Genomic DNA, 14,501 nt, shown 5'->3' with positions numbered 1-14,501 from the left:
TTAGTTCGTCAAGTTCTAGAGATATACTTACTTCTTCCAAGTTACACAGTTAAACGTAGCACCAAACAAATAGCCATTACCAAACAGGTGATAGGTATTGACGGTATTGTGTATATCGCATTAACCAAAATAAGTTTAGTTCATTAAAATAAGTGGATTAGACTTTATGCTAAACTGTAGTCACAAAGAGTCATGCTTGTTTATTGCTTATTAGAATTAAGAATCATTCAAAAAATAGGTGTAGCAGACAAACACCTGTTTTTTGTTTTTCTTTTGGTTCTATAGTGCAGCAGATGTCTCTATGACAATAAATCGATGAATGATTGCTTACTGGTGTATTAGACGGTCGCCTGGTCGTAGTGGTGTATTAGACGGTCGCCTGGTCGTAGTCTGCTCTCCCTTAGGTTCAGTGGCGCGGCACGTCCCTTCCCCAGGACAATAGGCGTCCTCATCCACGTGGTCGCAGAGCAGAGCGAATAGACTGCTGATGCAGTCGCCGCGGCTGCGTGTGGGATCTTTGAGGGCTGTTGATCTCCTCAACTCGGGAAAAACACTTCTTAACGAATAAAATTGCTTACCGGCGTCGTAGGTCTTGGCGTAGTAGGCGGTCGCCTGGTCGTAGTCTGCTCTCCCTTGGGTTCAGTGGCGCAGCACGTCCCTTCCCCGGGACAATACGCGTCCTCGTCCACGTGGTCGCAGAGCAGAGCGAACAGTCCGCTGATGCAGTCTCCGCGGCATTTGCGGGTGGGGCCCTTGTATTTTGACGGTGCTGTTGTTGTGGTCAGCTGAAGAACATAATAGAGAATAGCTTATAGGTATCTCATCTAATTCTTGTATTGAGGACAAAATGCCGACATTCGTACTGTCGCTGATTCTAAGTATTTAACATTAGGAAAAGGTTTCAAAATTTCCATAAATTAGACCATTGCATAAACTAGAGTCTTAAATTAAAAGTTCGCTGTAATTAAAACTGTAGCCATCTTTGGCCACGCAGCACAACGTCCGGACACACACAGAGATCCTTCATTTTAAGGCACGCCTCCGGAATATTCTAATAGTAGTAGTAAAATGACTTACAGCAGTGCTAGGCCTCTTAGTGTGCTTCTTATTCTCGCTAGGAACCACCAGGTCCGACGGCCGCCGGTCCCCGTAGCCATCTTTGGCTACGCAGCACAACCGTCCGGACACGCAGAGGTCCCGTGACGTTAGATACGCCTCGCAGTATTGTGTAAGACGGTTTTCCACGCACGTGCCGGGGCACGCGATGTTACCTGCAATGATCATAGTTGGTTAGAATAGCCTTCAAAGTCCCAAAGAAGCCTTGAAGTCAAATTACGATCTCCTCACAGAAAATCCATTCACGAAATAACAGGATTTAATAGAGTTGGTAGGTATGCTTCGAAAATCATGCAAAAAAATTATCTTATTTATTAAAAATATGTGCATACCTATTTTGTGGAATCTTAAAGCGAATGGTTAATATGTATAATGTGTGTATTTATCAGATTTATCAAATAAATACATTTATCAGATATTCACTTACAGTACAGACGTTATTAAGATGCATAAAACGCAAATGTTTGACACAGACACTCATAAGCCTATTTTTCTGCAAAAAAAAATTTCTAAACTATTCTGAAAAATTAAATAATCTGTTTATGCGTAACTATTAAATTTAACATAAAATATTATGAAAGCGCTACAGAACGTAACAATTAACAACATTGCCAATTGTCATTGTTCCGTTACAATTCTAAATGTTTGAGATAGACTTCACTGCACTAAATTTTAAATTGATTCAGCAATAAAATATAATCTCTTAAAGACTGTTGAATGTGTTTTAAATGTTTATTTAATACATACAACATGGTCCTTCGAACCGGATTTGATATATAGACGGTCAACCAAATCTTGTCAGTAAAAAAAGGCGCGAAATTCAAATTTTCTATGGGAAGATATCCCTCGCGCCTACATTTTTCAAATTTGCCGCCTTTTTCTACTGACAAGATCTGCTTGACCAAGTATAGTACCTAAACCTTCATATGGAATATGCGCTATCCTACTCCTATACTCACTAGACCTACAACAATCAGACGCAAATGTACCTAACAATTACCACTGTCTTTGTATCTGTCTGGCGCGGGCGTGGTGGGCTCCTCCTCGTCGTCGTCGGTCGTCGTGTAGCGCGTCGTAAACGGCCGCCGCGTCGTCGACAGCGTGTCGTTGCCTGGAACCACAATAAATAACTATTAAACCAAGCAATAATATTAAAAAACAGAGGACAGCCGTAAATACTAGGCTGCCTTATACATACGATTTAGCAGGCTTTTTGTCCAGTATTAATTAAACAGCAGCAGTGCGAACCGAACACGAACCGGTTACCGGAAATCAATATATGTATAGGTACAGTCAAGTGTAAAAATATGGGTGCACACATCATACTAAAAAATATGTCCCATAGCTCTTATGTCAGCGAATTAAGAACTATGGGACATATTTTTGAGTAAGTTATATGCACCCATATTTTTACTCTTGACTGTACTTACAATACATAAATGTAGGCTAAACTAGACTAAAGTTGCATATTCATCCTCGGAAAAGTAGTTTTACGGCATTGTCAACACGGAAGTGCTTATTGTAAATACGAGTCTTGTTTAGCATAATACATTCAGCCCTTTGCAGACAAAAGTGCTCTTTTGACTTTATGCAAAACAAATGCCATTGCCATCTTTTGTTCTACTCCACTAATGTGTCGCTTAACTTCAAACTCGGGTAAATCCATTCGACCCTCTCAGCAAATATCTACCCTATTACCTTTTCTTAATACCAAAATCGCATAATCTGACAGATGGATTTACCTGAGTTCGAAGTTAAGCGACTCACTTCTAAGTTCAAATTGCGAAATACAAATATGTAGAGTCAGTGCGGAAAAAGAATATTCGTGGAATGTAAGGGGACTCATACGTTCTACGACTCTTCTCTCTCCGCACAATTATGATAATTAGCCAAGATGATTGACCGACTAATAACGATTTGTTACTTGCTGTCACCAGGAGACATAAACATCGCGTGCGTTGGGGCAGTTCTTATCCAGTGTGTCCAAAGACCGTGGGTCGTCCAAGAGACCATAAACATGAGGTACTGACCTAGCGGCTCGTCGACGCAGCACTTCATGGAGGGGTTGGGGCACTCGACCTCGTCGAGCACGTTGGAGCAGATGAGCGACGCGATGGCGTGCATGCACACGCCGGGGCAGTTCTTGTCCAGTGTGTCCAGAGACCATGGGTCGTCCAAGAGACCATAAACATGAGGTACTGACCTAGCGGCTCGTCGACGCAGCACTTCATGGAGGGGTTGGGGCACTCGAACTCGACCTCGTCGAGCACGTTGAAGCAGATGAGCGACGCGATGGCGTGCATGCACACGACGGGGCAGTTCTTGTCCAGTGTGTCCAGAGACCATGAGTCGTCCAAGAGACCATAAACATGAGTTACTGACCTAGCGGCTCGTCGACGCAGCACTTCATGGAGGGGTTGGGGCACTCGACCTCGTCGAGCACGTTGGAGCAGATGAGCGACGCGATGGCGTGCATGCAGACGCCGGGGCAGTTCTTGGCGTCAACTTGTGTGTCCAATGTGTCCAGTAGACCTGAAAACAAAGTTGATATTTTTGTAAAAACAACTCTTTACTCCATCGGAGCCAATTAGTAATATTAAAATTTGTTCTTGTTTCTAAAACTGTTATCACTTTACTTTGTCTAATTCTCAGTGGCTACCACTATAAACTATGTTGATTGGAATATGTAAGCTTCATCCGATCGGGTCTAATCTTGTACCATGACAGAATTGACCGGATGGAAACCTTATTTCAAGGTCTTAAGGCCTACCCGCGATAAGTTAGTTGCTCTTCAACTTACGCGTTCCCGTTATCCCGCGGAATGCTCGCGACCTTGGCCGCTCAAACGGTTCTCGGATAGCTAACAGCTGATTATACGTAGGACAGGCTTCCGGGGCTTTAAGACTTACCTAAGCAAAACGTAGAAGATATTGAATGGTCTGGGATATCATTGATTTCAGCTGTCAGCGTTTTTTAAAACTGTAATTTGCTACTGTATGTCGTGTAATAAATGGCTTTATTTTAATCGAATCCTCTATTACTTAGTTAGTTAGGTATCTCTCTAATTTTGTACACTTTATTTGTACCTATTTGTTGTCAAAACAATCAGCCTGTCTGTATGACGTTGTAAAATTCAGCTTGCACGAATATTTGCGTTTATACGGATGGCGCCCCAGTGTGATATGTAATGATGACCACCATAGGCCCCATTTAGATTGCGAACATTTCAGACAATTGAGCTACAATGTCAATCGATCGATTAAATACTCCTGGCCGCGTAGCCAACATGCCAATCGCTTACGCTCCGTAGCGATCGAAACGCAACTGTCACTGTTGCACTATGGAAGAGTGATAGAGAGAGACAAAGCGTTTCGTTGTCGTAGCGATAGCGATTGTCACCTTGGCTAGGCCGGCTGGGTGCGTAGCCAGCATGCCAATCGTTTACGCTCCGTAGCGAACGAAACGCAAATCGTAACTCGAGAACGGCCTTGAAGTTTCGGGCATTCTACATTCCATGCAGCCGATGAACATGTCCAATCAATTTGCTATAACTAAATAATAGTAGTAATAGTAATTTAAATAAATTATAGCTAAGCCGTGGGCTACTAACGGCACTCCGCTATCCCGGCCCGGGGCCCGGGCTGCAGTAGGGCTACCACGCGCTGCAACTATATTAATAGGTACTTACCCTATTTATTTTCATTTTAGAATTTTTAGATACAGGCTTTTATCGCTGACTGTACTTTTCTTTCAACAGGCCACTAATACTCATCGAGACAATTCTAACAAACTCAAGCACGATCCGGTTGCGTTGTTTATCAAAGGGCTCCTTCCTGTGTCCATGATCAAATCAGCTCGATGATACCAATACCTAGATACCTACTCGCAATATTGCATCGCCACCCAACACCCAACTTACATATAGATGTGAAGGTTAAGCTCAATCGAATACGAGTAATAGGAAGTGGGTCTAATTTAGCAAGATTTGACTCGAACATAAAATACAAACATTAATAAGCTGAATTGTTGGTAGCCCTGCGTACGCGCCGCACCATTTGGGCCATGTAGGCCACTGGGCCACGGGTCCACGCCAGGAATGCGTGAGGCGGCTGCTTACTTTGGTGCAGCGGTTTGGCGACGGATCAAAGGTTTTAGCTGTGGAAGTTATTTCAAATCAACAGACTGATGTGCCGTCGGAAAGTTTCAAAAACTGCTAAATTTCCACATGAAGAGCTTTCGGAAACTTCTAAGCTAAGTAGCCGATATTTGTGATAACGTTTGATAATTTAGCTTTAAATTCAACGGTGTATAATATAGATTTCTGCAGGTTATTACTAACTTTAATATTAGGCAGCTGCCTAGCTGACATACGCGTGACGTCCCTGACAAAGTAGACCTTTTTGTAAAATGCCCGTTTAAGCTTCACAAGTTCACATCATTCATCGCATCTTCTATTCTTAAGCGAGTTTAGTGCACAAACTACGGTAACCACTTACAATCTACCTAACCGCATTACACTTTAAAAACGATCTTATCGTAATACACATTAGGTAACGTTTTCCCAGGCCGCGTGAATCTATAATAGTTATTACGCGATTGATAAAGACGGTGACGGCGTGACGTCACGCGGTCGTTGACCCTCTAGAAAGCCTGCTCAGGTGCGGAGAGGGAGGTTGTGCTGACCGTGAACGAGACGAGCCGGTCCGATGTCTCTGACGCTGACCACACGTTTCTCGTTAATTTTAACTAGTAAGCGTTTGAAAAACTATTTATATTGGTATGGAAACTTTATGGAAGTCGTCAAAAAAATGTAGTCATATGTGTCTTAAAAATATCGACGGACACTTTATTTATTACCCGACAGCGCGATTAGACGGAGGGTAATGGGTTTAATTAAAATTGACTCCGTCTGTAGGCAGTTTCGACGCTTCAGTGGAACACCCGTAATAAGAATCCCATCAAAAACATAAATGTGAAATGAGAGCCAAGTTCAATATTAAGAATATTCGTCGTTGTTGACTTCGCCGGAAAAAGAATTGAGATTTATATGGGTGCCAAGTTCTAATTTGCTTGGGGTGTAATTGAAGTTCAGGATTTGACTTGTCTAGTTTTTACGTACCTACACCCTATATTATTTCTCCTATGTTACTGTCCTAAAATTTAGTTTTATGGTATAAAAACTAGCCAAGGCAAATCCTGAACTTTAATTACAACCCAAGCAAACTAGAACTTGGCACCCATATAGATCTCAATTCTTTTTCCGGCGAAGTCAACAACGACGAATATTCTTAATATTGAACTTTGCTCTCATTTCACATTTATGTTTTGCACGTACGTACGCGAGTCAGTCAGAAAATTCCCGATTTTTAGATGTTTGTATCTTAACAACCGGTTGAGCTATATTCATGTAATTCTAGGTTCTAGTTAGCCTTAAGGGTCTTAATAAATAATGAACCAAATTTCTTATGTTTATGTTTAATAGATTATGAGTTACGCAGGGGTTAAAAGTGGCTCCAAATGGTTCGTGTAATATAACACACGTCCGCTGCGTCGCCAGTTCTTTTTTCTTTTGAACTTGGCTTGACACGCTGCCGCGTAGATACAACCTAAAAATCATTAGTAATCCAAATTGTTTATTCGTTCCGTGGGTGTGGTACCGTAGTGTGTGTGGGACATATTGATTATTTAGCAGTTTGCAGCTGCCAAACAGTATTTTCATGCATGTCGTTCGACAAAAGTTCACATTTTCACAACCTCGTTCGTTGGCGTCGCTTATCTTTTACCCACCAGCATCTTCGCACATAGCCAATAGTAAGGTAAACGTACTAGTGCTCGACATGTTAGTGCCCAATAGATGACACCTTGCTGTCACCTCTATTGACAATGACTTAAGTTTCAAGATAAAATGTACTGGGACCGCGTCGAGCACCAGTACGTTTACCTCACCTACTTTGGCGAATTAATTGTGTCAGTTAAAAGGCGTGTAATTTAAAAATTCAGTTTTTAGGGTAGGGGGTGGGCCCTTTGCGTGAAAACATCAAGTTTGTGAAGCGTTAAAGCTTTCCTTTGAATCTCCTTGCAATCTCACTTTCGAAAGAAAAATGGATGAACCCTTTGAATTCTACCCAAAACGGGGTAGTATACCTATTAGGCTACTATAGGTCTATTTTTGTTTGTTACCGACAAAATTATTCTGGCAAGAATACTTTGTCAGTTAAAAGGTTGCATGACAAATTAAAAAAAAAATTGTAATTCTCCCTTTTCCTGCCAAAACTGAGACAACATTAATGTTAATGTATGTACTATGTATGTATGAAAACCGTCGTTATCAGTCGCCGGCGGCGGCGCACGCGTCTAGCGTGTACTTTCGTTTTCGGACGGAGAAATCGTCGCGTTAGGTCATCGGGTAACGGTCCGGCGAAGGGAGGGGGGGCGTACAAATACAATGCTAATCGGTACGTGTTCGGGGACAGGCTTGGGAGTAATGCACATTGCCTTCCATAACCTAAGAAGTGACATTGCACGATCCCACTAACCCGGGGTTAACCGGTTAAACCTGGAGTTACCATGGTTACAGTGCAATTTTACATTGGGTTAACGGTTTAACCGGTTGGCCCCGGGTTAGCGAGATGGTGCAAGTGGCCCTAAGCTGCACTGCACCCACAAATAGATCAAAGTGTACGTACATACTATACTAACTACATACGTTGTGCCGTGTGGTGCCAGCATCAGAAAAGAATAGCACCACCCCATCTCGTCCCGTGGGTGTCGTATAAGTGCCACTTGCACCATTCCACTAACCCGGGGTTAACCGATTAAACCTGGAGTTACCATGGTTACCAGTACAACTTGACACTGAGTTAACGGTTTAACCGGTTAACCCCGGGTTAGTGGGATGGTGCAAGTGGCCCTAAGGCGACTAAGGGAATACTGGCGACAGATATGCATGTGAGCAAGTATCCTTAGCGGGGTCCTTGCTCACAAGAGCTGTGCGCGCGCCACATCGAAAAAAAAAAAAAAAAAAAAACTACATACGTTACGAGTATATACAACTTAAAGCGCCTTATCGAACACACTTTACAACTTTGATGAATGAATTTGTCGATTACGAAATTAATAAGTATCTAAATTTAAATTTTGATGTATGAAAATTAATTTTCTGACCTAAGTGGCCTGACCTAAACGGAATAATTCTTATAGAATGAATAATTGAACCTATATGTAAAATAATTCTTAACTAGTCTGGAAATCAGTTGCAACATTTATATTGCATTCCATTATTCATATATTTTTTTAATAATCATTTATTTACAAACAAGTTATATACAGTGGTATTACTAAAAGAAATTAATAACAAATTGATTATTATCACGATATACACCTAATAAATAATAATCTATTTATTGAACTCATTCATCATTCGTTTTATTCAGCGTTACATAAAATGCAAAGTTAAACACTTAAACACGAAAACATTAAAAAACCGGGCAAGTACGAGTCGGACTCGCGCACGAAGGGTTCCGTACCATAATGCAAAAAAAAAAAACAAAAAAAAAGCAAAAAAAAAACGGTCACCCATCCAAGTACTGACCACTCCCGACGTTGCTTAACTTTGGTCAAAAATCACGTTTGTTGTATGGGAGCCCCATTTAAATCTTTATTTTATTCTGTTTTTAGTATTTGTTGTTATAGCGGCAACAGAAATACATCATCTGTGAAAATTTCAACTGTCTAGCTATCACGGTTTGTGAGATACAGCCTGGTGACTGACGGACGGACGGACGGACGGACGGACGGACAGCGAAGTCTTAGTAATAGGGTCCCGTTTTACCCTTTGGGTACGGAACCCTAAAAAGTGTCTTATTAGTGATCAGTTCAACTAGGTGTGTCATTGCTGTGACGTGGATTAAGATTATTTTACCGCGAAACACGAATTACGTGTGATCTTGATAGATGTTATTGAGTAAAATAATGTATTTCATCGATAATTGTGTCATAATTATTTTATTTTATTTATTTAAGTTAGTTAGTTAGTAGTCCACAGGACGGATCTCGGGGCAGAGGAAGACCAAAACGGAGATGGCGGGACGACCTTGACACATTTTGTAAAGAGTGGTGGGAGTGTGCATCGGATAGGACCAAATGGCAGGAAAGAGGGGAGGCCTTTGCCCAGCAGTGGGACACTCCTATAGGCTAAAAAAAAAAAAATTAAGTTAGTTATTGCTATTTTAAATTGATAGTATATAATGTGATTGCATGTGTCGTCCTGAAATGTATTGTACGCCTGAAAAGGTAGAGTCTGGTGACACTACTAGAGTAGCAATTAATTTAAGCTTATGTAACCCATTCTCAACATACATTAATAAATTTCATTTCATTTAATTTCAATCATAATTACATATTTGGATGCTGTTAAGCAATAATGTGTCAACCCACATTAATTTTTCAATAAGATGTCAACTCAAAAAATGGACGCTTAAAGTTGACATTTTATTGCAAAATGGATGTGGAATGACTCATTTTTGCTAAACACCATCCATTTATGAGTCAATAATTACTTAAATTAATATGGATAACTCTTTCACAAAAACATTTATCAGCGGAAACAGGTCTCGGAATTTTCGGAACACTTTTTCTTAACGAATCTACTCTGTTCCATCCAGTTCCAAACGGAAATTGATTTAAATTAAATAATCAACTCTGAAATGATTTATATCTTTCAACCGCCTAACCCCCCGAGACCCAAAAACCAGCCTTACAGGCCTATTCGGATTTCGAGATAATCACAAGATCTTGAAACGATTTAGAGATCAACTAGATCTACATTAGATATCGACTAGATGTGACTTGGATATCTAAGTCATAACTTGTCGAAATCGTTCAAGAGGACCTCCAGAATCGCGGAAACGTCAAATTTGACATATCTATCTTACAAATATCTTTAAATTATCCGTATCGTAACTTGTTGAAGTCTAGTAGAAATCTAATTCATTTTCCGAATCGAGCCGTGAGAATTAAGCCCTTCAGGTTTAAATATAGAATTATTTTTAATTTTTTCCAGATTGAAGACTCTGAAGTCTTCACAAATATATAGCTGGTCAAACAGATCTTGTCAGTAGAAAAAGGCGGCAAATTTGAAAAATGTATGCGCGAAGGTATATCGTCCCATAGAAAATTTGAATTTCGCGCCTTTTTTTACTGACAAGATTTGCTTGACCAGCTATAGTTTTTAGACTTTTTAGACCTCATCAACTCGCGCGTTGATGTCCGTTACTTGAAGGCCAATACATCAATGCAAAAAAATATGCTTTAAGTGAATATTTTTGATGATAATTAATTAATTATCCGATACTAGACAACGATCAACACTGACACTGGGCCCGATTCTGATTTTGAAATAGACATCTATTAGACATCACCAAGATACGATAACGATATGTTTAAGATCTAACCTGTCAAATTTGACATTTGCGCGATTCTGGAGATACTGTTGAACGATTTCCACAGGATATGACTTAGAGATCCAATTCACATCTAAAGATATCTTACTCTATCTAACGTAAAAGTGACATTGGTTGCCCGAATTGCGGTGCAAAAGAGAACTAGTTGATATCTAAACTATAACGTATCTAGAATGGATCTAGTACGTGTCGTCTCTTGTGAATATCTTGAAGTTCGAATACGGGCGAGTCGTGTTGTCGCATTTGCACTCGTGTCTGCTAGATGCACTGAAACATTCCGTCTCTGACAGATCTACGCGACATGCCTTTGCGCGAGTTAACAGACTTTACGACGATATATAGGGTGGCCCAAAAATACGTTTTGTTTAATTGTAATTACAATTTATTTACATTTTTCTATAGCGTTTCTTACGTATTTTGGGCCATCCTGTACAAAATGCCTTTGGCGCGCGTCGGTTAGACGTGCTGGTGCGTAGCCAACATGCCAATAGTTAGGCTCCGTAGCGAACGAAACGCAACTGTCACTGTCCCACAAATATGGAAGAGTGATAGAGACTAGAGAGACACAAAGCGTTTCGTTATCGTAGCGTAAGCGATTATCACCTTGGCTAGGCACCCTGAAACATTCGTCCGGCGACAGTGAACGAATAGGCTCATTAATTCACTTTCAGCCGTTTCTCCTGAATCGCATGCGCTGCGCGGCAACACGCCACTCTTCGGCACTCCGTCCGTACTGGAACTAATTACTTAGTACCTCTTAAAATGTTTGCATATTATTTTATTTACTTATCAATCTTATCATATACATATAACCAAAGACATATGTAACTCCGTATAAGATGAATAAAGTCTAAGAAAAAAACGTGCCTCGGAAATCAAGAAAAAGTCATTCTCGGATAGATGGCGCACACACCTATGGCCTATGGTCGGCTAGATGGCGTTGACGACACCGTTTTATATTTAACAATTTTAACACATAGGTATCAGTGAATGAACATGGGTCAAAATGATATAAAAATAATAAAATCATTTATCCATATACAATATAACTTTTTTCGATAGTTTTATACGTTTTCATTTTGAGTTTTAGTTGTGTGTCGATAGATGGCAGTAAATTTACTGTGACTACAAAATTTACTATGACAGGACCCCTCTATACTATCTATTCTCTTTGATATAACCAACGAACTAGAATAACTATAGAAGTCTAACTAGAGCCAAAGAGAATTTGATATAGAGGCGGATTCTCAAAGTAATTTTTGCAGCCACAGTAAATTTACGGCCATCTTTCGCCCGCCTGACCCCTGCCAACTTTTAGAACGCCATTTGACTTTGATCCTTGTTATTTCACTGTCATCATCAATATTTAACACATTCGGTGCTATGCTCTTGTCGGTGGAGTAATCGCCACTCTTCTTTTTGCTGAGCCAGCCTTTTAACTCCCTCGTACAACACGACAGATACTCTATCTTTTATTTGAATGAGATATGTGAGCCTAGGCCTTCCTCTGCGTCTTTTCCCCTTAATCTTGCTCTCCACGATGTTTAAAAAGAATCTGTCGTGCCGTACGAGGTGGTCAACCGTCTTGCCCCTTCTGGTAGCTATTGTGCCTAACAGGCATTTCTTCTCTCCCGCCATGCTCAGTACCTCTTCGTTCGTCTTCCTTTCTGTCCAGCTAATCCTTAAGCATCCTCCGCCGCATTTTAAAGGCCTCCAATCGCTCTCTGTCCCGTTGTGTCAGTGTCCACGTCTCACACGCATATAAAGCAATGCTCTAGAATCTAGATATACACCTTAACTAAACGTTTTTTCACATTCTTCGAGATGTGTGCTTTGAGCAGGTGTTTTGTTATTGAATGCTTTTTTAGCCATTGCAATCTTCTGCTTGATGTCCGCCGTGCATCTGGAGTCATTGGTAATAACTCAGATGCACACTTTTTGACATGTAATAACAGGCGAAGTTATGTAATAAAGGCGAATTTCGGGTACGCAGTTTTGCCAACTTTCAATGAATTGCAACATTCATAACGGGCGTGGCCACATTCGTGCCAGTCATCTGCCAACCCCTGATCATGCTCGTCTGCTCCACTCGTACATATTTACATTATTTATCATGTAACGGAGCATAATACGAGCACCATATGCAATTATTCATCTGTGTTACAGCAGTCATGCGTTACTTTATTTAACATTGTATTTATAATTGTGTTATATTAGAATAAATATCTGGAAGACCGAGCTTTGCTCGGAAAACATATAAAAACTGAAATATGTGCGTTTTCCCAGAGATAAGACCTCGCTAGATCGATTTTTCGCCCCCGAAAACCCCCATATAGAAAAATTTCATCGAAATCGTTCAGAGCCATCTCGGAAACGGATCTAACGATTTCGATAAAATTCCGGAGAACATCCGGACATAGCAAAGCATTTTTGCCCAAGTTGAAACGGAGACCTTTCGGAAACGGAGACGCTCGATCAAAAAACAAGTGTACAGGCCAAATCTAGTCGCAATTTATCTGCAGATCTGCACGGTGAGTATACGTATTGAGCATGACACATTGCTGAGTCAACTAGCAGTTTAATTAATAAGGGCGGCGGAACAAGGCTTTCTTTTCCTTAAAACGCGCCGGACGCGTGCGGCATACCTAACGCATGCGCGCTTCAGCGCATATTCGCACTGGTGACATTAACAGTATAGGTATGCGCACTTGAGTAGAAGTCATGTAATGACAGCGATATTTTGAAATAAGTATTCTTTTTTCATACATAGTTACATCCGCGAAGAAATTCAGAGGTGTATGTGAAGTCCCCAACCCGCATTGGGCGAGCGTCAAGTATTGATCGGCATTACAGCTTTACCTGCACGTGCAACTCCCAAGAGGCATTCTACTAATAAATATGCGCATTTTATGTAAATCATTCTCAGACCATTACTAAAGCAAGTATAGTAATAGATCCAGTGGCAAGTAGTCAATTACATAACGTTTTCCGAACTTTCACGTCGATGGCTGTCAGCAACCGCTGTGGGCGACAATAGTGACATGTCACTGATACCGCCGCAGTGGCGGTATCATTGTCGCATTTTTATCACTTGTCATGCGTCACTTCGCACTTACATATTTGTTAGAACGTGACAGGCATGATGACAGATGATAAAAATGCGACCATGATACCGCCGCAGAAAAAGATAAGTAAGTAACCTAACTTATGCATATTGTGTATGTTGTATGCTTTATTCCTTGGAAGTATTGATATTCGTTCGGTTAACATATAATATATATTATAAAGTCAATAGTCATTTTGTATGTTTTTCTGCTCTATACGGCACAACCGGGATTTGAATCCAAGACTTTTGACCACTTTTTACACACATATTAAAGGTTATATATGTATGTATAAACGCTTTATTGTACAAAACATAAATTTATGGCACAGGATAGGCAGCACAAAGGCGAACTTATCCCTTTAAAGGATTTCTTCCAGTTATAAACGACTACGACGACGGAGACTGTTCCCATTCGATACATTTAGATTTATTTTTTGCTAAGATTCACTGATTGTGTAAGATGTGTAAAGTCTAAGACAATTTTGACAGCTGATGTAGATGGCGCTGTGCGGCCCTTTAATTATGCGTAACTCTAATTGTCAACACATTTGACAATTTGTTAATCACAAAACATAATATATAGCGGGGCACAGCGCCATCTTTTCAGCTGTCAAACTCAATTAGAGTTGGACCAAGAAAAGTCCGACTAAAATGTTGACTAAGAAGTCAGGTAAGGGTCCGACTAACCATCTTTTCAGCTGTCAAACTCAATTAGTCGGACCAAGAAAAGTCTGCAGCGGATTTGATAGCCCACGCAGTGTAAGTGTTATTTATACGTCATAATTTCAAAGAAGTTTGACGTTTAAAATAACACTTGC

The 14,501-nt window shown here is 40.6% G+C and overlaps 1 protein-coding gene across 1 annotated transcript in view; it reads right to left on the bottom strand.

Moving 5' to 3' along the window:
- LOC134794486 (protein masquerade) overlaps positions 1–14,501 on the bottom strand; it is a 32,134-nt gene that overhangs the window by 6,710 nt on the left and 10,923 nt on the right. Inside the window, exons 2-6 of the mRNA XM_063766302.1 lie at positions 3,499–3,648; positions 3,147–3,341; positions 2,117–2,227; positions 1,078–1,271; positions 579–785 (exon numbers count right to left, since the gene is read on the bottom strand). Of these exons, the coding sequence (XP_063622372.1) occupies positions 579–785; positions 1,078–1,271; positions 2,117–2,227; positions 3,147–3,341; positions 3,499–3,648 (857 nt within the window). The remainder of the gene's footprint in view (positions 1–578; positions 786–1,077; positions 1,272–2,116; positions 2,228–3,146; positions 3,342–3,498; positions 3,649–14,501) is intronic.

This window comes from Cydia splendana, chromosome 1 (genome assembly GCF_910591565.1).
Source record: "Cydia splendana chromosome 1, ilCydSple1.2, whole genome shotgun sequence".
NCBI lineage: Eukaryota > Metazoa > Arthropoda > Insecta > Lepidoptera > Tortricidae > Cydia > Cydia splendana.
The sequence above is the reverse complement of the archived record's forward strand: the minus strand, read 5'-3'. Positions and strand labels throughout refer to the sequence as shown.